The following is a 25,525-nucleotide window of genomic DNA, read 5'->3' on the forward strand; positions in this document are numbered from 1 at the left end:
AAAAATAAACAGGAAGCTGGCTTAACAAAAACAGTGCAGTTCCGCAGGGAAGCATTTAAGAGTTATTAGTAGTAGCCTCTCAGACTACACATTACACTGGGATTGATGGCACATACCTTCCCATGAAATTCAGAATGATATGTAGCCTATGAATAGGAAGAGTTGGGATTTCCTTCACTGTGATCTTTAGATAAAGATTACGGCCTGAAATTCCGTCATATGCATTATTATATTAAAATACTGTAAATTAGATGGGGGTTCATTTATATTCAAGAAAATAAAGACTAAATAGAGTTTTTCTGAAGGAACTGTTGCTTTTTTTCTGTGAACAGATGCACCCTGATTACAGCAGAAAGTGCTTAGCCCATAGGAGAGCTATCGGGATCACCCATTTCTGCAGGCGTGAACAGGCAGGCATCGGATCGGATCCTTGGCAGACGGCCTGTGGGGTCCATCTTGCTGAGAGCCAAGGATGCTCCTGTTTACAGAGGGCAGGCCAAGGAGAGAAGCGGACATTGTGCCAGTGTGTGTGTGTGTGTGTGTGTGTGTGTGTGTGTGTGTGTGTGTGTCTGTGTGTGTGTGAGACAGAGACAGAGGGGAGGTGGGTACAGGGAGAGAGAGGAAAGTCGAAGGAAGAGTGAGTGAGGTAGAGAGGGATAGAAAGCAAGAGAGCGAGCGAGAGAAGCAGAGAGCAGAGATAATGATGAGCAGAGAACGAGAGAGAGAGAGAGAGAGAGAGAGAGAGAGAGAGAGAGAGAGAGAGAGAGGAGGGAAGAGGGAAGCGAAGGCAGCCAAGTCTGGGCAGCAGGGCCTCATTCCCACGCTGCTGCCACCACCATCGCCACCCACCGCCATGCTGAAAAGCATCTGTCACCACTCCAGGGCTAATGGGCCTCCTGTTAGCAGCGCTAGTTCTCCTTGCTAGGCTACAATGGGCTACTGCACACGACTCGACTCATCCAAGATACTCAGCCAACCATGCTGCTCTGTAGCTAAAGTGCATTATAATGTAATGTAATATAATTTAATATAATATTATAATGTCCTATAATATCACAAAACATACCTTTCGGCATTGCAATGTTGCTGGAATTCATGCAGCCCCTACTCAATCTTTCAGAATGAAAATTGTCCTATGCACATACTTAAATCAACAAAAGAAAAACAGAAAACAGAAAAAAATTGTGGTTTTGGGATGACCCACCCAGAGTTCATACCTGAATCCCATCAAACATTCTGGGGGATGATATGAAGTGCAGTGTGCACTGGGAATGCCCTGCAGTCTGTCAGATTTGGAATGCTTTTGCAAACAGGGAAAAGATTGCTGCCGACATCAACGTGCCACGCTGATAGACTCTTATCTAAAAAGATTGAGTGTTGTAATAAAAGCCAGTGGTGCTGCAACAACATATTAGTTTAAGGGTGTGCATTTGCAACCATGTTAATCTAAGTTTTTTTACATTTAGCTTTGCGTTTGGTTTTCAATTGCATTGTACAGGTTATAATTTATAGCAAATGTGGAAAAAGGTTGTGGAATTATTTGTCTGACATTTTCTACATCACAAAGACCTGGCATGTGAAGAGGGGTGTGTATACTTTTTATAGCCACTGGGTGTACATACAGTATATAAAATATACTGTATAATATAATATAATATAATATAATATAATATAATATAATATAATATAATATAATATAATATATGTACAAAAATAAGCTACTCTCTCAATTTCAAATCAAATATCAGTACAATTGGCAAGTTAAGCTTTGGAGTTTCAGAATTAAGTTTTGAGCATGAGTGAGCGTGTGGCAGACAGGTCTTTCTCAAATGCTAGGCCAGTGTCCTTCCAAGTGTATCAGCCTAATTAGTTACGCCCAGTGATTGGATACCCTTTATTAGTCATACCCAGTGATTGGATATTCTGTAGAGTTCACCAAAAAGTATCCAATCACTGGGCGTGACTAATTAGGCTGATACACTTGGAAGGACACTGGCCTTGCATTTGAGAAAGACCCACAGACAGTTCATTGAAAGCAGCACTGTAGTCTACTTTTTTGAAGTGGGTATACTGTAATATGTGTATATGTGAGCATTTTTTGAAGTGGGTATACTGTATATATTTACTCTATTCTAAACAATGGATCAATCAATATTAAGTGGGTATACTGAAATGAAATCCCTGAAATGTAGAAGTGGGTATACTCCGTATACCTGCGTTCTACGTAGACTACACCACTGATTGAAAGGATTTCTCTCGCCTATCAAGTCTGGATATATGGGCCATCTGATAGCTACAGTGCTCTGATATGACAAACCCAACACTGAGGAGGTCTGATGGCTGGGAAGACTGCCAAGTAGCACTAAGGGGAGTGGAGCGACGACAGTTAGAGACACTTGATAAGAGCTGGCGGGAACTTACCATGACTGACAATTGCTACGTTTACATGAGGCATTTAATTCGGAATTAACTGACTTCAACTCTGAATAAAGTTGAATTCCTCTTTTAAAACGTCATGTAAACACCTCTTAATTCGTAATTAAAGGAAAGATCAAAGTAAACTGGACGGAACTATTTAAATCTGAATTATTAATTCGGAATTAAAAACATCATGTAAACGTACAAATTGTGACCAGGAGAGTCGACAGAGGGTGACAAACGGTTCTCTTGTCCCAGGTCCAGGGAGAGAGGGGGAGCAGAATTGGGTTCTCTTTACATTGTGTGCAATGGGTTTGGAGCCCTTTCAGACGAATTTGTCCTAGGCCTGGCCAAAGCAGTCAGTGGCCCCGAGTGTGACACAAGGAGGGAAAGCAGCTCAGATGAGACCACTGCAGTGGCGTGATTGCAATATAACCTAGATTAGCACATCCCCACTCCCACAGTTCCTTGCACTTCCAATACTATGTACTCAGGGCCATAAATCCAAACTGAAATTTCATCAGCATTTGGCTGGATGGCTGGTGTTAATTTTGAGCCCTGTATGTACTACAACTTTGAGAGACAATGCCCCTCTGTCCTTGTCCATATAGCCATAAAAATAGTGTAAGTGAGCTGAACGTTGAAATGTGACCAAGTGTAAAGGACTTTGAAGGGATGCCTGAGACCAATCAACCTGTCATACAGTAAGTGTGAGGATTGTATGCACATATTTTGTACAGGAATAAATTCTGTACAGATTGTATCTGGATCGTCTCTTAAATCAGCACAAACATATCACTTATATCTTTCTGTAAAAAGCCTTTATTAACATTGACCTTTAAAATATCTCTAAATCAAATACACCAGAATGAAACAACACAACGTGAGTGAGGAGACCCACCACACAGGCCTCTGGTGAAATAACGCTCAGACATTCTGGCACAGAGTGGCACTAACAAACGCTTTAGCGGTCTCTGTGATATGTGTAGTACTGCATCCAACTATGAAGATGTGATGTAGCAAGGCAACCAGACTCTTCTCATGAACCTATTGGACACATCTCGAACAAAAAATACTTAACCCTCTTGTTGACCAACGCTCATGAAACCATTGGACCTTTTAAACAAAAATATATAACCCTCTTGTGGGCCAGCCGGTCTCAGTAAAGTGAGGTCGGACTAAATAAAAGGCCGTCATTACCCTACATTAGATTTGGCAGACGCTAAATACTAAGTATAATGTAATGTAATGAGGGTCTTTTATTAAGTCCGATACAAATGAAAAATCAAATACACAAGGATGAAACAAAACAAAAAGTGAGTGAGAGAGACCCACCACACAGGCCTCTGTGAAATAACGCTCAGACTGTAGCGCCTTCAGTATGGCAGCACTGGCGTGGCACTAGCAAACTCTTTTGACGGTCTCTGTGATTTATTTAAAAAGTGAAAGCCCAACAACGCTCCAGAAACCAATTGAACCTTTCAAACAAATATTATTTAACCCTTTTGTGGACCAGCCGGTCTCAGTTAATTGAGGCTGGACTAAATAAAAGACCCCTGGGAGATGTTGGCACAATAAGGAGAGGACATTCTCTCCTTTTTCTCTGCAACCATGTGCTTCCCTCCCTCTCTCTCGCCCTCTCCTTCTAAAATGGTGTGCTCTAAACTGGAATGACGTATCCTGGGAAATGTCCCAAGCACCACAAAAGGACTCTGCCAGTCAGCTCAGTTCATCTCTCCCGCCTCTCTCTCCTGACCTTCCCCACGACAACAACATCCCCCTCCATTTATTTTGATTTTTAAAAAGACACCGTAAAATTAAGCTTTGTAAAAACAAATATGTGACTAGATATATATATATTTATATATTCATATAATATTTACATATATACTTAAATTAGAAAAATACTAAAAATACTAAAAAAAAGGGAGGACACAGTGATGGCAGCTGCTCTGCAACCGTGTAAACATTGGTTCTGGTTTTGCTTGACTTGAAGGAGGATTTCCCTCTCCTTAAACGGCAGGACATATTTATATTTCACGTTTACGTTTCAGAGTGATAAGGCCAAAGTTTGTTTTCTTGAGAAGTGCAAGCCATCTTTTGTGTACTTTTGTCTGTAGTATTTGTTTGTTTTTTAGTTGGCGTCACCGAGCGCCAACTGCCTCTCCCAAATGCAGAACTGTTAGTAGTGTCCCACCATCATATATGTTCTGCCCTCTGCGAAGTTTCAAAAGCAGCCTTTTGTTTCTTCATTTTACACACATACCCATACACTCACATCCCATACACACAGACAAACACAAGCGTGCACACACACGCAGTCCAGCCAGTTGCTGCTTTTGGCCAAAGATCCACAATCCTCCTCTTCCTCAACACAGGAAATGATGCAATCCGCCCCCCCCCACACACACACTCTCTGGAGGTTAAAGGTCACTGTGCTAGGCAATGTCTTACCCTTTCAAACACACACAAGAGCCCCAGCTGGCTCATGCGTTTACTTTTTGTACTTCATGCTAGTGGCAAAATACATCCAGAACCTTTGTTTTGGAACGTGTTCTGCAATTAAAGTAAGGAAGTATTCCCCTCTCTTTTTTTTTTTTGCTTCTGGTTCCGTCCTTTGTATTGCAGAGGAATTTGAGGAGTTGGCTGGCTAAGACACTCGCTCACCCCTACTCCCCTTTTCCTAGCTGGCTGGGCCAGGGTTTAGCGAACAGGGAAAATCAGTTGTGGTTGACATTCAGCGCTAGATGCACAATCACGGTGCAGATTAGAGAGGACTGATTATGGAAAGGACTGTGGTGAGTTTGTGCGTGGACTGTGGCGCGTTTGTGTGTGTGTGAGAGAGTGAGTGTTGGATCAGTGGAGGTGTTGTTGAGATCATGTAGGTGTGTTGCTGACTTCAGTGTGGGGGGGTGGGGGGGATAAAGGCAGTCGTGCCAGTCATTGGCCATCCACCATGCCTGGTCATACATGTCTTCGTTTAAACAAGTCGTACAAAAAGCCTGGATACATGTCCACTAGCTGCACACAGAGCCTGATCATACGGCATTGTTAGGGCACAAAGCCTGGTCATACAGAACATGTCTAGTAGTCACCCACAAAAGCCTGATCGTACATTTGCATTGACCGCTCACTAAGTTAAGCCTGCTCAGGCCCATTGGCTGTCCGCCTGGCCGGGTTGTACGTGTCCACCTACTGTCCATGAAGCCTGACCATACATGTGTATTGTCCATCCAATAACCCTGATCATACATGTCCAGTGGTCATCCACTTAAGCTTCGCCGTACATGTGCACTGGTTGTCTATTAAGCCTGGTTGTACTTGTACATGCCCACTGATCCTGGTTGCTCAGGTCCAGTGGTCGTCCATGAAGCTAAAGCTTGACGGTACATGTCCAGCAGCTAGCTGTGCACGACTAGGCCTGGTCGTACATGCGCAGGGCGTCCTCCAGCTTGCCGGTGACCTTCTGGAAGAAGCTGATCTGCTCGCTCAGGTAGTGCTGCATCTGGGCCTTAAAGTCGCGCACGCGCGTGCGGTGGAAGTGCTGGATCTCGGCCATGGTGGCGAAGGAGATGATGTTGCAGCGCTCCCGCACGCCGTCGGCCTGCTCCAGCTCCATCTTGCCCTCCTCCACGTGCTTCTGGCTGTCCTTCACCTTGGTCAGGGCACCTGGAGAGAAGAGGCAAGAGGGAAAGACGAGAGGGACTTTAATGGTTGAAAGAAAGTTTTTCATTGGCACATTTACATTTAATGAGACATTTAAATTCAGAATTAACTCAACGTAATTCTGAATAAAACTGATTTCCACTTTGAAAACATGTAAATACTCCACATTGAATGGAAGTGCAATGTCAACTCGACGGAACTATTAATTCAGAATTAAAAACATCATGTAAACGTGGCCATTGACACAAAAAACAACAACACTACAACAATAAAATGAAAGATAAACTTATTTCTGTCCGATTTCTGTTTTGTCCGTGTAATTGAAGTCATTCTGCACCAGTCTGACCCCTGGGGTTCGAACCTGAAACCTCAAGAGTAAACTCTGGCAATGGGAGGTAGACGCACTTACAAGCGCTCACTGCTCAGCCAACAATGTATCTGCATAAGGTATTTGGGAGGGAGAAAAGGTCTGTTATAAAGCTTTGGATTTGCTTCTGTGTAGTTTGTAGCACTAATGAGGTGAATGGGGACTACCCTTAAGACTGAGCGGGATCTGATATTTTTTATTTTCATGCAACCATTTCCCTGACTCCTTGTTTACCTGAAAGAGACAAGATGTTCTGGAAAGCAAAGGTTTGTAGTAGCCTTTCTTGCTGGCTACTACTGTAAACAGAGGAAAGTCTTGTCTATCATCAAGTGCGGCCAGAAGTAGACCAGAAGATTAGTAAGGCTGCTCAAGCAAAAACACCACCTCAATGTACACAACTATCACATGAGATCCATCATTAGGCATGGAGGAAAAATACCACAACTTCCACGAGGTGTATACAATTTTTTTAAAACTTCCACTCAACACACACAGCTGCACTGGTACGTTCAAAACAGGTTAATTTGCCAAGTTATAACATCCCTAACACAGCAGCAAGTTGTCATAGGCTGTTCCAAATCCACACAGCAGACCTTTATTTTTTCAGTCCACTGAGGTTTGTTGGAAGTACGCCTATAAGAGTTTGATGCGAGTGAGTCATATGGGGCTTCAAGGCGTTTGTAGATGGAAAGTTTTTTGCCACCTGGTGTCCAAATGGCTTTTCAGATGGCGATGTTGGCACTTCAAGCAACTACCGGTAAGTAGTTTCTACTTTCAGCCTTAAGCGAAAATGTTTGCAAAAATATTTGCAGTCAGTGATTCATCAACTAGCAACAAGGTGAAATGCACCCCCTCCATCTTCTTTTCCGCTCTCAATAGTGGATAAGCTTGCGCAACGTGCAGTTACTACTCCCACATGAGAAAAGAGAAAAAGGCCTTCAAAGTATTGGTATTAGGTTGGATATTGCAGTTACTGCAAATTTGACAGCAATATCTCTAAAACAGAACACCTTTGGACCATCAGTCTTAACTCAATTTAGATTTTTTTTTAAACTAAGCAGTGTGTCTTTGTAGAGCAGTAGGCTAATGTATACAAAGGTACTGGTAAATACAAGGTGTAAATTAAACTTCCACCTAAAGATTTTGGCTCTGTACATAGTCTGGCAAACAATCCCTTGTGCTCGGTTCGCTCTCGGTTCTGCCAATCAGAAAACGGTTGAGAGTGGTGATGCAGAACTCCACGGAGTCCGTTACTGATTGGTTAAGGTAACACAATTGACACTTTTGTCTTATTATTTGTATGCTTTGGCAACACTATATCGTAGCAATCATGCAAAGGTGAAATTCAGGTGAAATTTGGCTATTAAGACAGGACTAACAATTGCTACGTGTACATGATGTTTTTGAATCGGATCTAATAGATCGGATTTAAGTAGATCGGATTAAGAGTTATTTTGCGACGTGTATACTCATGAACGGCGTGACGTTTTCCATGTGCGTTACGCCCATTTGTGGGGGAAAACAACACATGCAAGTCAATTGGTGATGTTGGGGATTAATAAACGAAAGATACGGACCTGTAGACTAGCGTTGTTCACGCGCAACATGCCGAAAACGTGTTGCGTTGCCGGTTGTTCAAATAATATAGCCAAACAGCCGTGGCTGAAGCATGGAATGTATTCATTTAGGCTAGCCAATGTAGCATGTAAGTCAATGAGACATTCGGTTTGTTTTCACCCATAAAGGGGCGTAACGCAAATTTAAGAGCAAAGTACCCGGATGGCCGTTCATGAGTATATGCGATTAAACGGCTGGGGAAAATAAAGCATTGCGATTGGACTGAGGACGCACGTGCTGAGTGAGCCAAATAAGGCGTGGGGGCGTGGTCGCCAAACCTCCGGGGAACTACTGGGACACAAGCTAATGTTCAGCCCGAAAATGAATTCCCTCAGTGGACTCAAGGCTGGTAAAATCCCCTTTGGGTCTGGTTCTTTCAAATGCTAGTTAGCACCCTCCTAGCTTAGAAAAACGAACTGGTGAAAGGGTGATGTGGAGTAACTTTGTTGTGCTTAATTACTTCGTGGGGCACTTTTACATCAATATATGGAAGCCACAACATTTATAGTCGCATAGGGACTTTAAATTAAGCAAAACTTTCATGTGAAAATCAATAGGAAGTGCCGCCATTTTTTTCTCACTAGTAGGCCTAAAGAGCACGGGCTCTTGGCGCCATCGTGTGGTCAACGAGCATGCGTGGAACGACCGGATTTATTCTAATTCTGATTAAAAGGTTACATGACAGAGGAACGTGTTTAATCGGATTTAAAAGAGGAATAAACCACCCACTTTAATCGGACTTAAGTTTAAATCGGAATAAACTTAAATCCTGTTCGGTAAGTGTTTACATGATGTTTTTAAAGTGGAATTAAGTTTTAATGAGATTTAATTTAAAGTGAGTTAAATCGGATTTAAATGCCTCATGTAAACGTACCAATGTCAACTTTTCATGGCCATAAAACGTTTATGACATTGGTATTATGTTTATGACTCGTTCATGACACTGTCATGTCATACGTATGACGCCGGCGTCAAGTAAAGTGTAACCAGACCATCTCCCACAGTCCATGGAGACGGATTCCTCTTAGCTTTTGCCAAACTGTCAACAGTCTGCTTTCATCCAGGCTAAAACTAAGGTGTAGGCTCATTAAAACTCAAACTAGTCAGACTAAGGTTAATCATTCAAGAGTACATGTGCCATATTCAATCTTTAAAAAGGTACACTGTGCAGGAAATGGTCAAAAAAGGTACTGCAACTATGCTGTCCATTGAAACTGGGTTGCCCATTGCCAAATTTGATCTTTTCGTGAAAGTTTATTAAGTAAGTTAATAAACTTATTTTTTCTAGTATCATTTTTGCAGTCATTTTTGCAGCTAAAAATGCCCATTTCTGGAAATTCAAAATGGCAGACCATGGAGAAGATCCCCCTTTTCATGTATGAAAAGTGCTGTCTTCCCAGTCATAATGAATAAGTTACTTAAAATTTGATGGTGATGGTAAGTGTTAATGAAAAAGGTAACATTAGTGAATGGGTAGCATGAATTCTGGAAAAAAACAACTAAAAATCTCACACAGTGTACCTTTAAAGATGATTGAGGGCAAAAAGTGCTGTGTAGTGCTCTCCATCTTGTCAAACTATTCTCACTAAAGCAATAAAAAGGTTACAAGCTGTGGAGATTTCATGATGACACCCTTCGTGACCTTGGACAGGAGGAGGATGTAAATAACTCCTCTTCGCCTCATTCCATCTCTCCATCATGCATGACTGCTCTCACAGTGTCTGTTAAATGAACCCAATTTAAGTGCATTCCCAGGCAAGGCCTTGGCTGGCTGGAGTACTGTTAAGAAGTCAGTCCAAAAACTAAAATCAGGAACAAATGTTCAAACCCTTCACATTTTACGCTGACCTTGCATTTGAACAGGATGGACATGTCTGCTTTGGTTGCTCATACCCCCCCTCCCCATCACCAACGAGTAGCTCAGACATAATGAACCACACACAGAGCACACACAGAGCACACACAGAGCACACACACGCGCACACGTGCACACGCGCACACGCGCTCACGCACACACACACACGCACACACGCACACACGCACACACGCACACACGCACACACGCACACACGCACACACGCACACACGCACACACACACACACACGCACACGCACACAATGATGCTTATGGTTGCTGGATCAGAACAGGATTGTGTGTGGTGTGTGTTTACATATTTGCATGCATGACTTTGCATTTCTGCCTGGAGTACAGAAATCTCTCTGGACCTTTTTATCCTCTTGTCTAGACTGAGGCTACATGTTGTGGCACTTCCTGAGTCATGATCTCACACCTCTCCTCTGCTCTGGTCTCCTCTTCTCAGTCTCCTCTCCCATCTTTTCTCTCCTCTTCTGCCCTCCCCACTCCTTGCCATCTTTTCCTCTCCTCTCTCTCTCTCTCTCTCTCTCTCTCTCTCTCTTAGGGGGCTTTACTATTACAGGTAAATATGAGAGTAGACAGGAAACGATTGGGAGAGAGAGATGGGGCAGGGCCGGGAAATTACCCCGGCCGGACTCGAACCGAGGTCCCCTTGGGCATGCCAGCCCAAATGTGGGGGGCTTAGCGCTTAGCGCTTCCTCTCCTCTCCATTCCTCCTCTCCCCAGGATGCAACAGGAACTGTATGAACACTTTTTTCGTTTTTTTTTTTGCCTTTGTCTGTCACTCGAAGTAGGTACTGAAAAATTACTCAAAAAATTCCTGTTTCCAGCAAGTGATACAGATTGGTTCCCACATCTAATCCATTCTAAATGAGAAGGATTTAGACTCAGCCAGAACACGTCATCAGAAAAAAACGTTATAACCATAGACTGTAGACTAGAATAACTGGAATCCAAACGTTCCGCCGGACTTGAAGCCGTTCATTTGGCCTCGATCTATGTACTCTCTATGGTTATAACCTTTTGTAATCCTGTTGACCAACAAATGGACAAAACAACAAGAGCACGAGTAGAGAGCGAAGGAGGCCAAGCCAGCTCATATTATGAGAACTCAAAGTGACACAAGCATAGAGCTACAGTGGTGCATATCAACATACTCGCCAAATTTTACAATATTTCCACACTGGTCAGTCATGGTGCGCACCAACCACCAACCAACAAGGCACCAAATCCTTGCAACATAATCACATACACACCATCTTTGTTGGAGGAAACTGACAAAGGCATGCTGACAAAAAACCCTAAGCTCATTGGGTGCAGGTAAAGAACTGAAGCCTTTTTACTGTACGTCTCCCAGTGCATTTCAAACCCATGTTATGCAGCTCACAGGCATCTTAACCAGAAGGGAAACTCCCCCATGTCTGATGAGGACTGAGGACTGACTAGACCCTTTGAATGCATAAACAACATCCAGGCAGCCACAACCCTCCACTTCCTAGCAAGACTGCAGACCAGACAGCAGCAGATACAGCAGAGCAGAGGCTCATGGGTAATGTGGTGGATAAGCGTATCGTACTAATATGCAGGGCTGGCTGGCTGAATTGGCCATGGGGGCTTAACCTATGGGAGGGGAGAGAGAGAGAGAGAGAGAGAGAGAGAGAGAGAGAGAGAGAGAGAGAGAGAGAGAGAGAGAGAGAGAGAGAGAGAGAGAGAGAGAGAGAGAGAGAGAGAGAGAGAATACAATACAAGACAATACAAATGGGGCAAGGCTATCTGTGCGCTGGGCTATTATGAATTCAGGGCAGTGGACAGAACACAGTCAGAAAATGTGATCATCTGTGGACAACATCAAGGCATAGCAGCCGCTCCCTCGCTGGCACTTAAAACCAGAGGATACAGAGGATCAGACCCTCCCACCACACACACACACACTTTAAACGGCACACATGCCCTGTCTGCACCACAGCAAATAAGGCATTTCCTCCGGGCATGCCACAGCAGGCTCACACACATGCCACACACACACACACACACACACACACAACACTACACTACACTACACTATACACACACTAGACAAAGACACAGCACACAAACACTACACACACACTACACTATGCACAGACAGGCATAACACACAAACACTACACACACACACACACAACACACACTATACACACAGCATGAGGGACAATCCCATTAATTGTAGTGCAGCAGTGGAAGAGAGATGAGATGAGAGGAGATGAGAGGAGCAGTCTGGAGGTAGAGTAGGGAGGGGAGGGCAAGCGGGAGGAGAAGCAGAGGAAGAGGAAGATGAAGAGGAAGATGAAGAGGAAGGGACGTTTGTGGAGAGGGACAAGAGATGCCAGGCACACTGCTGCTGCTGCTTAAGAGCATCATTTTGGATCCTAACATTCAGTACCAAAGACCCTTTAAGTGCGTACAAATGATGCTTTCAGTTTTGTTTTTTTGTGGATTGGTGTCGACATGGCCATGGGCGTAGAATCAATTTTCTTTTGTTTTTTTTATTGTTCTTGGCTATTTTTTGACGTTTATTTAGACAAAGAGTGGGACAGGAAATGTTGATGGGTGTATGGGAAATGACCCAGGCCAGATCCGAACCTGGGTCGCCATGGGCACGCAAGCCCATATGTTGGGTGGGGTGGAGGGAGTTGAAAAAGCAACCAAAATGTTGAAAATGCTCTGGAACTGTTGGGTTGTGTGATTCGAAATTGGCTGGCATCCATTAAGTTATGAGTCATTGGCATCAAGTGAGTTAAGGAAGGGGTGGGGACGGGGGGTACACTGCTGCTGCAGCCTGCTACTGAGGGAGAGGAAATGGGAGCAACACCTCCAGCTCTACTGCAGCTGGATAATGGCAAGCGGTCAGGGAAGGACAGTGTTTGTGTGTGTGCGTGTGCGTTCATTTGTGTCTGCATGTGTGCGTTTTGTGTGGCTTTTGCACATATACGTTGTGGTTGAAGTGTGAGAATGTGCCCGTATGTGTTTTCCGTGTGTGTGTGTGTGTGTGTGTGTGTGTGTGTGTGTGTGTGTGTGCACGCACCTGCATGTGTGTGTGTGTTTATAGTGGTGGAGGGGGCAGTGTAGACAGGATGTGTTCCTGCTGGGTAAATATCTTTGGCTGCAGCATGTCTTGGATGCCTGTGCTCCTCTCTAAACCCAATGCTGACACGCGGCTTCAAAGAGCTTTACGCTTTATGTTTTATATCAAAAACAAGCTTACTGTTGTTACTTCAGAAAAGTGTTATCGGCATGATTTTTTACAATACAACAGCAAAAGATTTTCTAACACAGTAATATCAATGATGTTTTCTTCGCTAATTAACACTATTTAAAAGAAGGTGATTGCATTTAAAATGGATTTCACCACTCTCACAATTAGAAGGTGCAAAACATTAATGAAAACTGAAATGAGAAAGAACTAGAAATGCACCCCGAGAGAGCAGACCTCCGCCACGGAAACTGTTTGATAGAATATTTGACTATGTTACACCCTATTTTATTATAATTTTTAAAAGTTTTTCTGCCTTCTTTGGACTAAGAAACTGGAATGTCAAAATACGCCCTGTCCTGCAATTCAACTTGCAATCACTAGGGGCACAGATTTCTAGGCTAACAATAACGAAGAATCTTTTTTTAAAAATCCTGGTTCCGGATCGTGATCGGGATCACCACCAAAATGTAATCACTTGTTCCTTTGATCATATCCAAAAGCTTCACAAAGTCTGATCCCAATCTGTTACATTTTTTAGTTATCCTGCTAACAAACAGACTGACCGACCTGCCCTGAGGAAGGTCCGTAGACCGAAAGCTTGACCATTAAATGAACAAAAAGATGGTGATTTGCAAAATACTAAGTGATGAGAAAAGAACCCCAAACCCCCCAAACCCATATCCGTCAATCATAAATATAATCTTAATTCAAAAACTACTCTACAGTGAGAGAAGGGGGATGGTGGTGGAGGAATAGATCCAACCCCAGTCTGACAGTCAATCAGCTCTGAGTCTATGGCATTCCAGCACTGCTCTTTTACGGGGTAGACATTCAGAGTGGAGTTTACACTCGCATCATCTACATTAAACAAAACATTTTTGTTCCCCCACAGATCACAGCAAGAATCGTAGGGCCGGGTCTGTGATGGTTCAACTATGAGTGCACTGAAGCGCTGAAATAGATTTGATTAGTTTCAACTGCAAAGGAGACATGTGTTTGGCTGGATTTGTGAAGCTTGTTTACAAATGGGGTCTAATAAATGGCTTCATAGAGAAGCCAAGCATGTTCAATGTTGTGATGAGTGAGTAGATCATCCTACACTGCACTACGTCATGTAAACACACACACACACACACACACGCAGACACACACACGCAGACACACACACGCAGACACACACACACAGGCAGACACACACACACACACACAGGCAGACACACACACACACACACACACACACACACACACACACACACACACACACACACACACACACACACACACACACACACACACACACACACACACACACATGCAGGGGCGCAACTACTCTTTTCTGGGGGGGTATGCAAGAACGATTTTGGTGCGCCCCCTCCCCAAAAAAAACGCGTAATAATTATTTGGCGGACTCCAACGCCCTCTCTTTGGCGCCCCCCTGCAACGCATATGTCGCATATACTGTAGTTGCGCCCCTGTGTCTCTCTCTACTGTAACTTGGGACCTGAGTAGACCTGAGCAGCAAGAGGGGTGCCCTGCACTAATGCACCGGGTACACGAGAGCTCAGGAGGTGGCCTCCTCATACTGTGGCTCTCCGCTCGCCTCACTACTGTACCACAGACGATTGATAAGATGAAGACATTTTCAAATACCGAGGTCAAATGCTGCGTGCTGTACTGCATACTGTACATTTAGATGGCTTCAAACACTTCAGTCAAACTCTCAAGTTTGTTTTCATTAATCACTGCCTTGAGGATAAATGTGAGTGGCGTACAGACTGAATTTATCCTTGTTGATCATATATCGATTTTCATCATAGGTAAATTTTACATTCCGGAAAAAAATACAGAGGACATGACCTCTGTGTCTTCAATGGTAGTTACAGCCATGGATGTAAGGCTCAAAACAGCAATCTTATGGCAGCCATGCCCCTTTAGGAGACATGGAGAATGAATCGAGCTCAATGGCAAAGTAACGCACATTTAGGAGACCTGTTTCCACTTTGTTGCATTGGTGACGCGTCCAACGACTTCAAAAATCTTTGACTGTACTACCTAAGATCCATCCCATCCCCTCCCCATGTCGGCCAGCAGTTCTGGGTCAACTCACTTCCCCCGGGCCTGACACATCTATTACAGGCAGTCATGGGTAAGCGGTTAGGGTGTCAGACTTGTAGCCTAAAGGTTGCCGGTTCAACTCCCCACCTGCCAGGTTGGTGTGGGGAGTAATTAACCAGTGCTCTGCCCCATCCTCCTCCATGACTGAGGGACTCAGGTACATGACAGAGACATAAATGCAATTTTGATTGTGTGCACTTGTGTGCTGTGTCACAATGACAATGGGAGTTGGAATTGCCCAGGTGGGCTTTCACCCTTCACATCTGTCCCTGTGCATGACTTCAGCCACTTCACCCCACATCTACACACAGCATTGCCATCACAAGTATTCTGTTTGTGTGTGCGTGTGGTGGACTGCTAATGAGGGTGCGTGTGTGTGCATATCTTTGTCCATCTCCGCAAGCAATTGGGTGATTAGGTGATGTGTAACTGTGATCACACAGTCTGCCACACTTCCTCCACTGCACTGTTGTGGGCGAAAGCATGACACACCGCCACCGCCTTGAGCAAACACACACATACGCTCCACTGTATGCAATGAGTCCGAGTCATAATACGAGTCATAACCCCTCACTCACATTCTCATCAACACATACAACATGCACGCACTCTCTCCCTCAACAAAACACACACACGCACACACATTTCTTTCCCTTGTTCTGTCTCTCCTGCACAAAATGAGTCATTCACCAACACAGTCACATGTTCACTCTCATACACACACACAACATGCATGCCGTGCACTCACTGTTACTGACCGACACGTATGCATCCAGATTCAGATTTTTGAGAGGAAGTGTGCTTAACTGCAGAGGAGTGAATGAGGGGCTGCTTTTCAGTAGTGAAAGCCACAGATAAGATGATGGTCCCCAAGAAGCATGACAGACAAATGTTTCGGCCTTTACGATCTTCTCTTTTTTTGTGTTTCTGTTCCTCGGTTAACCAATGCGTCCGCATTCGCTTCAATATTCTCTTCATAAATGATACATGACCAGCGGACCAGCAGCCTTTTCCTGCCATTCTCTGCTCTTTAGCACTTACCGGTAGTATAGAATTGTGTGTGTGTGTGTGTGTGCGTGTGTGTGTGTGTGTGTGTGTGTGTGTTTGCGTGCGTGCACATGTGTGTGACAGTAGTGAGCTGACCATCTTCTCTACAAATAGAGAGCTTCTACCAAACGGATGTGGCCAGGTCCATATCTGAGCTCCATCTGATTGTGGCGAGTGACGCTGCCAAGGTTATGATCTTGCTGTCTTTGGTTAGCGGCATGGCAGGCGAGCCAAGATAGCACCCACATGTGTACATTCCTGGCTGCCTGCCGCAGACATTTCCGGAAACCCAGACATTCTAGAGATGATCCACCCAACCTCCATCCTTCCCCATTCCCATCCCTTCTCTTACATCTTTAAAGATGTTTAATATTTTTAGTAGTTTATGTGCTCAGGGGGGAGGAGGGAGATGTAATCCAGACCTGCCCCCTCCCCTGCACACTGCAGTTGAACTTGATCACATAACCTCCTGGCAGAGGTAATAAGCAGCATAGTTGCAATACCTACTCTGGCCACCATCTTACACAGTGGACATTTAAGTGTTAATTCCTGAATGGATCCATCCATTCTTCCATCCACCCAGCCTGCATCCTCTCCACACGGGAGGGGAATGAGTAGGCCCAACTACTGTTAAAGTTGACTTCACGGGTTGAATTAACACAGAAGATTTCACTGTCCATACCATCTCATTTCCCTGTTTTCGTCGATCTCTTTCGCTGAATGGGTAACCCAGATCACTGAGATTTAGAAGCATACACACACACACGCACATACTTCACTGTGACAGCACCTTGCTCTCTGCCTGAATGTCCAGAAACTGGTGGGGGGAAGAGAGAGAGAGAGAGAGAGAGAGAGAGAGAGAGAGAGAGAGAGAGAGAGATAGCGAGAGAGAGAGAGAGAGAGAGAGAGAGAGAGAGAGAGAGAGAGAGAGAGAGAGACAGAGAGAGAGAGAGAGACAGACAGACAGACAGACAGACAGACAGACAGAGAGACAGAGATAAGATGAGACAATTAGACAATGTGTCTACAGACAGGAGTGCTCAGAGGCTGAGTATCAGCCTTCATCATCCTTTCTGCCTCATGTGGGTTGTTTGGATGTCTGATGAAGTATTGCATGGCAACAGGCTTGTGAACCATGAAATAAACACTTCTCTAGGCTTCAATTCAAACAATCGTCTGCATGCCTCTGAATATCCCTTACCCAAAAGTCTAGCCTAGTAAACTAGATGAAGCCGCCTACCGCCTATATTTATATTCCAGTTAGTGTAGTACTGCTACATAGGAGATAACCCAAAAGGCTAATTTCACCTGTTCTAACTTGAGTTCTAACTTGCCACTAAAAAGGCACACTAACTTATTAAAATCTGTATTGGGTGATCCCCAAAGTGTCTGATTTCAGGTGAAATGACCCAAAAGGACACAAAATCAGTCATTCAATCACAATGGTCTATTAGACTCCATCAAAGTGAATGTGCTGAGCAGTCATTTTTGTCAGCAGTGTGCATGGTTTACAACCTCATCGACACAGACTACAGTAATTTGCACAAAGAGAGAATGCAAACCAGGACAGAATGGAATGACAAACTTTTGAATACTGTAACCGGACTCCGGAGAGGTTGTGTTGTGCTCCACCAGAGCTGTATCTGAACGACAGAAGAAGACACAGGGAGAAACAGAAAGTATTAAGCAGAGAAAGAAAAAATGTGAGACAGAAAAGGGAAGACGAGAAGGAGAACTACCGAATGTTTTACTGTGGCTATGCAATTTCTGTTGCGGCAGTAAGGTTTACTGAACTGAACTGAACCTTACAGGAGAGAAAAATGGGGAGAGATGGGTCGAGGGAAAGAGCGAGATAAAACAGGGCAACAGAGCACGGGGAGGGGAGAGAGAGAGGAAGAGAGAGAGAAAGGGAGAGAGAGAGGGGGGTGTTCATGAGAGACATTGCGCCTGACTGATTCGCTACACAGCTAGAACTTCTACTCTGTCCATTGCATAACTCTTATTACACAATGCTTGTGACCTAGCTCTACTAAACTCGGTGACTCCTCCCCCCGCTGCACTCCCACCCTTACAGAGCACCCAGGGGGACCACGAAGAGGCCTACTAGCCCTGAAACTGCCATGACTCGACAGCCTCTGACCAAACTTCCCTTAAGTTTTCTGCCAGTGAAATGAGCACCAAAAAACTCGTTTTAATGATATGAAGGGTCTCCTCTGCTTTTTGCCATTAAGGTATTTGAGGGAAAAGTCATTAGAATTTCATGTAAAAGAGACAAAAACCCAATCAAATGACTCTGGGAAACATCTGGGAAGCATCAAACCATATACCAGAAAAAGCCTTTACTTTAGAATTTCTCACCATTTTCATAAGAATTTCCCATCTCTTTACATGATGTTTAATTAAAATGATAATAATGAAAAACACGGAATAAAGGCCTGAGAATCTAAGCGTACCAGCATAATGTAATGTGATTATAATAGTTTGAGCCAGACATTTTTTTTTTTTAGAGCAATATTCGTGTGTGGAGCACTATTCGGGTCGGGAGCATGGTTTCAGTCATAGTATATAGGCCTAACTTGCACAGACCTAGTTGAAAGAAAACATAGCTGACTCCGCTGATTTTAACCCTCTTTAGTTAGGACAACAGGACTTCACCTGCCATTACTGCTCATAACAATATTTCAAGAGAAAACAGAACCTCTTGAGTTTTGCTCACTTCCCCAAATTCATGCTCTGTGGAACTCAAATCATTTTTATTATCAGATTTCTGTGAAATGATGACAATTGACAGTTTTATAGCCACAGAGTAGTTTTGTAATAGGCTCCTACGTGTGTAACTCTTCCTCTTCCCATCTAATTGGCTATAACTGCACTGCCTAAGCTCCAGTACGGGCACTCCCATTAGAGCAGCAGAAGCTTCTCAGGCAAAGGACGGGATGCACAATACTCAAACGCTTGCTGATACCAGGCACCCACACTGCTAAATTACATGAAAAGACACAGCATCTCCTCACGTTCTGTTGACTTGAAAGCAGCACGGGGGAAAAAAAATGCAGCCTCACATATTAACTAACATTTAAATCCATATGGAAATTGACAAATACAGCTGGAAAAAACAAGGCAATGCATTTCTTTTCATTGAATGTTGGGAGTAAAGTATCAGTATTGGTACTATGTATCGGCAAGTACTCGTACCGATTTCTTTAAAAGGTGGTATCGTGCATCCCTTGCTGTCCAGGCAAAAAGAAAAAGAAAAAACCAGAGGGACCACCCAGTCCTCATCCCTATCTGAGGATAACAGGGCCATGCACATGTGGTGATGGCGGCGCACCACCTAAATAGGGAATGGCATGAAGATGATACACATCATTGAAACACACTGAACATACTGTAACATTAGTTTAAACATGAAAAAAGTGTTTAAACATAAACTTACTGTATCTTGTGGCCCAATTGGAATTCTTGGACTACCTTGAGAAACACGCCCAAAGTGGGAGACTCTGTGCTAGTAGGGTAGGTTTGGGTAAGTATTCGATTGCAAATCTTGACATTTCTACAACCAGTCATTTTTCAAATATTTTGACATTACCCAGCCCTATTTGTAAGCTGATATGTAAAGTTAGATGGCTTCTACAAGGTGCTCAAAAGCTGGGTGTCTCAACTCAGGGTCTACACATACAGTGCTGCAAAGGATTAGTTCATACTAAACTAGAACTACGCAGGGCATGCTACTCTGTAACTAGCAACACACTCCAAAGTACGTATACCTTAAATTGAGATACAGCCCGAGGCATGTCCATGATACTGTAAGGGAAAACTAGCCAGGCCATACCCTCCTAGTGATGCAACACCTTCAGGGTTGCTTCTAGTCAGGCCAAGAGCAATACAATATCGTTTCTGAGTTCCCGAAAAATCGGGAACTCCTCCCACTTTGAAGGGACGCATACAACCATTAGCAAACCAAGGGAGGCAGGTTGAATTGCGAATGCCGTTTGGGAAATGTTAATTGTTATGGTCTTGGTCAGACCAAGTCTCAAAGAGACTTGAAAGTCGATGATAATCAGGCTAAGGGAAAACTGCATTCCCATAAAGAGCTCCTCCAGGGCATAAGGGAGAAAGTGAATGAAAAGATCTAGATGAGCATGGTGCTCAAAAAACAGTAAATTTCTTCAAAGATTTCCCCAAGGTCACCACCAGCAAAAAGGGTGTGCCAACACCAATAAGCTGCCTGAAACACTTTCCCTCCTTTCACACGCACACTCTCCATCGCACTACCCCCTTCTATCTCTCTCTCTCACACCCCTTCTCTTTTCTATATATCCTGTGTTTCCACAAGTCTGTCACGTCAACCATCTGGAAAGACAAACATTATTGCAGTCAGCCAAGAACCCTATGTAATTATGTTCCCTAACGGCCCCCTTGCCTACGTGCTAATGGTTAATGGAGGTCTGAGCCCAGCCAATCAATAGCTAGCATGAGGTGAGGGCTGCCTGTGTGAGTGCACTTGTACGTACAGAGCGTATCGTAAGGTAGGCTTGGGGCCTCAGCATCAAGCATCCTTGGCAGCAGGGGAAAGAAAGAGTTCACCACGTGACTTCACCTTGGTGGGTCGCTCGCTACGCTACCCTACCTAGACTGGCATATCAAGTGGTTGCCACTGGGAACTGTTAGCTCATGCGACAACATTGTTGCTGGTGGAATGTAGCATGAGATGCAATGGCTTGAGAATAGCTGCACAGAGTATAAGGAGTGGAGTGAGGTTACTGCATGAAGGTCAATATGGTACATAACCACCAAGGGGAGAAACGTTGTTTATACATTTAAAAAAAAAGCTGACAGGTGCCATGCTGCTAGAGGTGTTCCTTCCTATTTCAATGCGAAAACATTTAATAGAATCAGTTGTGTAGAGTAGAACACAGATAACAAAATGGATGTTGTCCGTGACAAAATCAGCAATGCAGAACATTGCCTTATGTGTTGGGTAACTCATTGCTTACATTTTCCACTTCAAGCCCACACAACAACCGTTGCAACACCTTAGCAGGCAGAAGTCAAGCTTTTTCAAACAGTGTTTTGTCACCTCAATCATCAATTGGAAATTGATGCATGCAGAATAGTTCAGTGATCATAAGCTTAGATCTTTGTGCTGGATAAGTTAACAGTTAAGCCCACACAACAACCTTTGCAACACCTTAGCAGGCAGAAGTCGAGCTTTTTTCAAACAGCATTTTGTCACTTTGACCATTAATTGGGCTTGATGCATGCAGAGTATTTCACTGAACATAAGCTTACCTCTTTGTGCTGGGTAACCGTTAAGCCTACACAACAACCTTTGCAACACCCCAGGAGGCAGAAGTCACGCTTTTTCAAACAGGGTTTTGTCACCTCAACCATAAAATGGCCTTGCAGAGCAGTGCAATGCAGTGAACGTGGCTACAGTGTGCTCTGTAAGGTGACAATACTGCTTCTATGGAAAACAAAGACCCTCATGGCACACAGGAAGTGGGCAAATTACAGTAAGTCAACAAAAGGTTACTTCTAGCTGACATGACATAAGGCACAGTAACAAGATGGGTATGAACCGCGAAGTGGTTAGGCTGCATCAACTACTCTGGTTTGGTTATAGACGATTATGGTAGGAAGGCATGTGTGTGCATTTGTCTGAGAGATACATAACCTTAAGCCAATGTTTGCTGGACTGAAACTATGATCGCCAGAAAAGATACCAGAGAATATGGTACAACTAGCACCTGACATACACTTGAAAGAAATACAGGACTTCAAACGAGAAAAACAAAGTTAGAAAAAAGGAAATCTAGGGAAAAAAAACCCAATCCTAGCAGACAAAGGCTCTAATATATTCACACGCTGTTTTGTAACCCCTCATTGATTTTTCATTTTTTTGACGATTGAATTAATGTTTCATGTCCAACATCTCTCTCATCCAGCCTGCAGCGATCCTTTGCTGCAGCCTTGATGTTGTGTCGCCTGCGACAGCCCAGCTTTTACCACCCGGTGTGTGAGCTGATGATCACATCATTGTGAAACTGCTTTTGAGGTTTGTTGAACACATCCTCCCCTCTCTCAAACCAGCTGCTTCCACTCCACATACAGTACACAAGCTGCTCTCTGTGTTCTCTGTGCTGGGAAGGCCTTCATCTCGTCAGGCCCCTGTTGAGGTTACTCTGAAGTCTAGTGACTTGCTTATGGGGGTGATCCTGGACCCCAGACAGGGTAAAAACAAGAAAAGAAAAGCACCCCTGTTTTATCACCTCCTCCTTCTCCTCATACGCCTATTCATCAAGGCATGCGCTGAGAAATGTTCTATTGGCTGCTTCAACAAAAGTGTGAACAGAAGTCTGAACCACAAGTGCATGCAGCAAACCACACTGCTGCTAAGATTATGTGAAGAACATACTGTGCTATGTGCCTGATGCACATTCACCAGACATGCAAACAGACAACAGGCTACACGCCATGAAGACGGACAACGCCATACAGACTACAATGTGAAAGCAGAGCTCTAGGCCACTCATAACCCTGCTCTGCATACAGTAGATACGGTACAAAACAGGCCGAGGAGCAGACAGGCAGACAGGCAGACAGACAGACAGACAGGCAGACAGACAGACAGACAGACAGACAGACGAAAGACAGACGAAAGACAAAGAGAACATCCTGACAGTCACTGAAGTGGGAAATGTCAGAGCTGAGTCAATGGGGCAAGTGGGTGCTGCTGCTGACACCAGCGAGATAACATTTCATTGCGTGTGTGTGCACTGCAGGGTTTCTCCCAGCACTGTATTGCTAAGGCGGCCACCTTGACAAGAAACACCTACCACCTTGACTAGGTCCCCTGAAAAGATAAAGATTTCATGTTGTGGATGTAATTTCTTAAGTTTCTTAAAAGCCTCTTAAAGTTCGGGGTGGTCGGTACCGGGTTCAATGACTTTGAACTTGAACTTGATCTTCATTCCGCAATTGTTTAAAATCCAGGTGGTGTAATAAACCCAGGAACATTATATATCATTGGAAAGCTTAGAACCTCAGGAACACACCTAGCACTACTATACAGGGATTTGAACATATTGTATATGCATTATTATCAATTTATTACACAATGTCACCTTTCAAATTTGACCCCCTCAAGCACCCCTCGCCTGATGTCTCCCTACCTTCCTAGGATGAGTGGACATCCAAACATGAACATATCCTTATCAGCATGGTCTCAAAATGTCTGTTACAATCCAAGGTTTATGAGAGTGTAGTCTTTTTTTACTTTATTTCAACCAAAAGTTGTACAACTCCAGTCAAACAAAACCACTTTATTGTGAAAAAAATGATCATGTTTTTTCCCCTCAGGAATTGTGCTGTTTTTGTCCACACTTCCATATTTTTCACATGATCAATGATATTCCACATGATCCCCAGACTCTGCTGATTACATGGGCAGCACTGGGGTGGCTCTGTGACATTCCTACCCTGAAAGACAAGCCTTAGAAGAGAAGTAGGCAGGTCCTGTTTTACACAGCTTCGTATTGGCTCATTTGCTTTGAATGACTGCAGCTCCCTCAAAGCAAGAGCTAGAAACTCCATTCAAAGACAGAGTGATAGCCCAGAGTCCAGGTTTTCAAATGAGTCATATAGCTCTTCTGTATTACACCCAGGGACAAAGGAATCTCAAATCTGCTCAACAATACCCCTTTCTTACCATGTTTTTACTGTACATAGTGTACAGTACCGTACAGTACTGTACAGCAACATCTCTGTAATACTACCCAAAAGGCATATCCAACCATGGCTGATTACTGTATAACACCTCCAGGAGTATGCTTTCATATGTGACTATGATAAGGCTTCTAGCTCAAAAGGTTCTTGTACAGTAAGACCTTATATGGGGGGTGCATTTTGACTAACTTGAAAATTACAAAAAGACACTTAGCAAAACGCATGTGTATATCCACACATAATTGTCTTGGTAAAGGTCATATATAGATGTAGCAAGTTCTCCTTTGACAAACAGCTTCAGTAGACCTGTGATGAAGTCTTAAATATGTTTCCAATGCCAAATGTATCAGCTATACTGCTGAAATGTAGTAATTTCTAGGGGGTCTTCATGAACGCATTTCAGAAAAAAGATGTTCTAACCCCTGTAAGTCCTTGGCAGTACATCACAAAATCTTCCTGTCACTTCCTGAAGATTCTACAGAGTCTCTACTTTCAAATGGTACCAGCCACTTCATGATGGGTCAAAGTATGCAGACACAGGAAGCATCTAAGTAGACGTTGTGCAAAACTTTAAAAACACTCAAAAATAGCCCCGAAGCTTAAGAGGTTAACCAAAAAATAAATACTTTTAACGCCCCACCACCTTGACTAACAAAAATTCTGTGGGAAACACTGGTGTGTATGCGTAAACTGTGTTCGAGAAAAACGAAAGGGAGAAAAAGAATCTTATTGTGTGAGTAATTTAACGTGTGAAATGAAGTGTTCTAAAGAGAGGAAGAAAATGTTCATTTGTGTGTGCTTTTGTGTTTGTGTGTGTGTGTGTGTATATACACATACTACAAAGTATATATGGTCTGTCTTCATGTGTGCACGTTTGTCTGCGGCAAAAATGTCCTCCCTCCACACAATGAAATCCGGGGTTGCCTCAGATCCTTTACTGCTGCTGCCTTTTATGAGACCTTCCCACTTCTCTCTCACTGCCTGTCTCTTTTTCTCCTCTCCTCCCTCTCCCTTTTTATGGCCACTGTGAGTCTGTGTGGCTGCGTTATGGTTCAGAGGGGACCCGAGAGCTCAGAGAGAGAGGAACAATGTTGTCTTTCTACTGCCACCACCACCACAGAATGCATTGTTGGGGTCTGTAAAAGACCTTTCACACACACACACACACACACACACACACACACACACACACACACACACACACACACACACACACAGAGAGCTGAAATCCAGACAGCCACCATTCTGTCGCACTTCATGTTGAACAGGGGGCGAGAGTTGTCTTGTGCAGCTGAAAATCTGTGATAGTATTGAAGAGACACAATAACTGCGTGTACACGCAAACAACAACAGGAGAAGTGTCTTGGGCCATGCTGCTACTCAAGGACATAGATCTAAAAAGCAACATAACATTTCAATGTTCAATGCAATATATTTGAAAGCAGCACAACATAAC

The 25,525-nt window shown here is 43.8% G+C and overlaps 1 protein-coding gene across 1 annotated transcript in view; it reads right to left on the reverse strand.

Moving 5' to 3' along the window:
• Positions 1-3,224: 3,224 nt before the first annotated feature.
• Positions 3,225-25,525, reverse strand: part of snx18a (sorting nexin 18a) — a 32,635-nt gene continuing 10,334 nt past the window's right edge. Inside the window, exon 2 of the mRNA XM_063195221.1 lies at positions 3,225-6,087. Coding sequence (XP_063051291.1) covers positions 5,834-6,087 — 254 coding nt within the window. The 3' untranslated portion in view covers positions 3,225-5,833. The remainder of the gene's footprint in view (positions 6,088-25,525) is intronic.

The sequence above is a fragment of the Engraulis encrasicolus genome, chromosome 3 (genome assembly GCF_034702125.1).
Source record: "Engraulis encrasicolus isolate BLACKSEA-1 chromosome 3, IST_EnEncr_1.0, whole genome shotgun sequence".
Classification (NCBI taxonomy): Eukaryota; Metazoa; Chordata; class Actinopteri; order Clupeiformes; family Engraulidae; genus Engraulis; species Engraulis encrasicolus.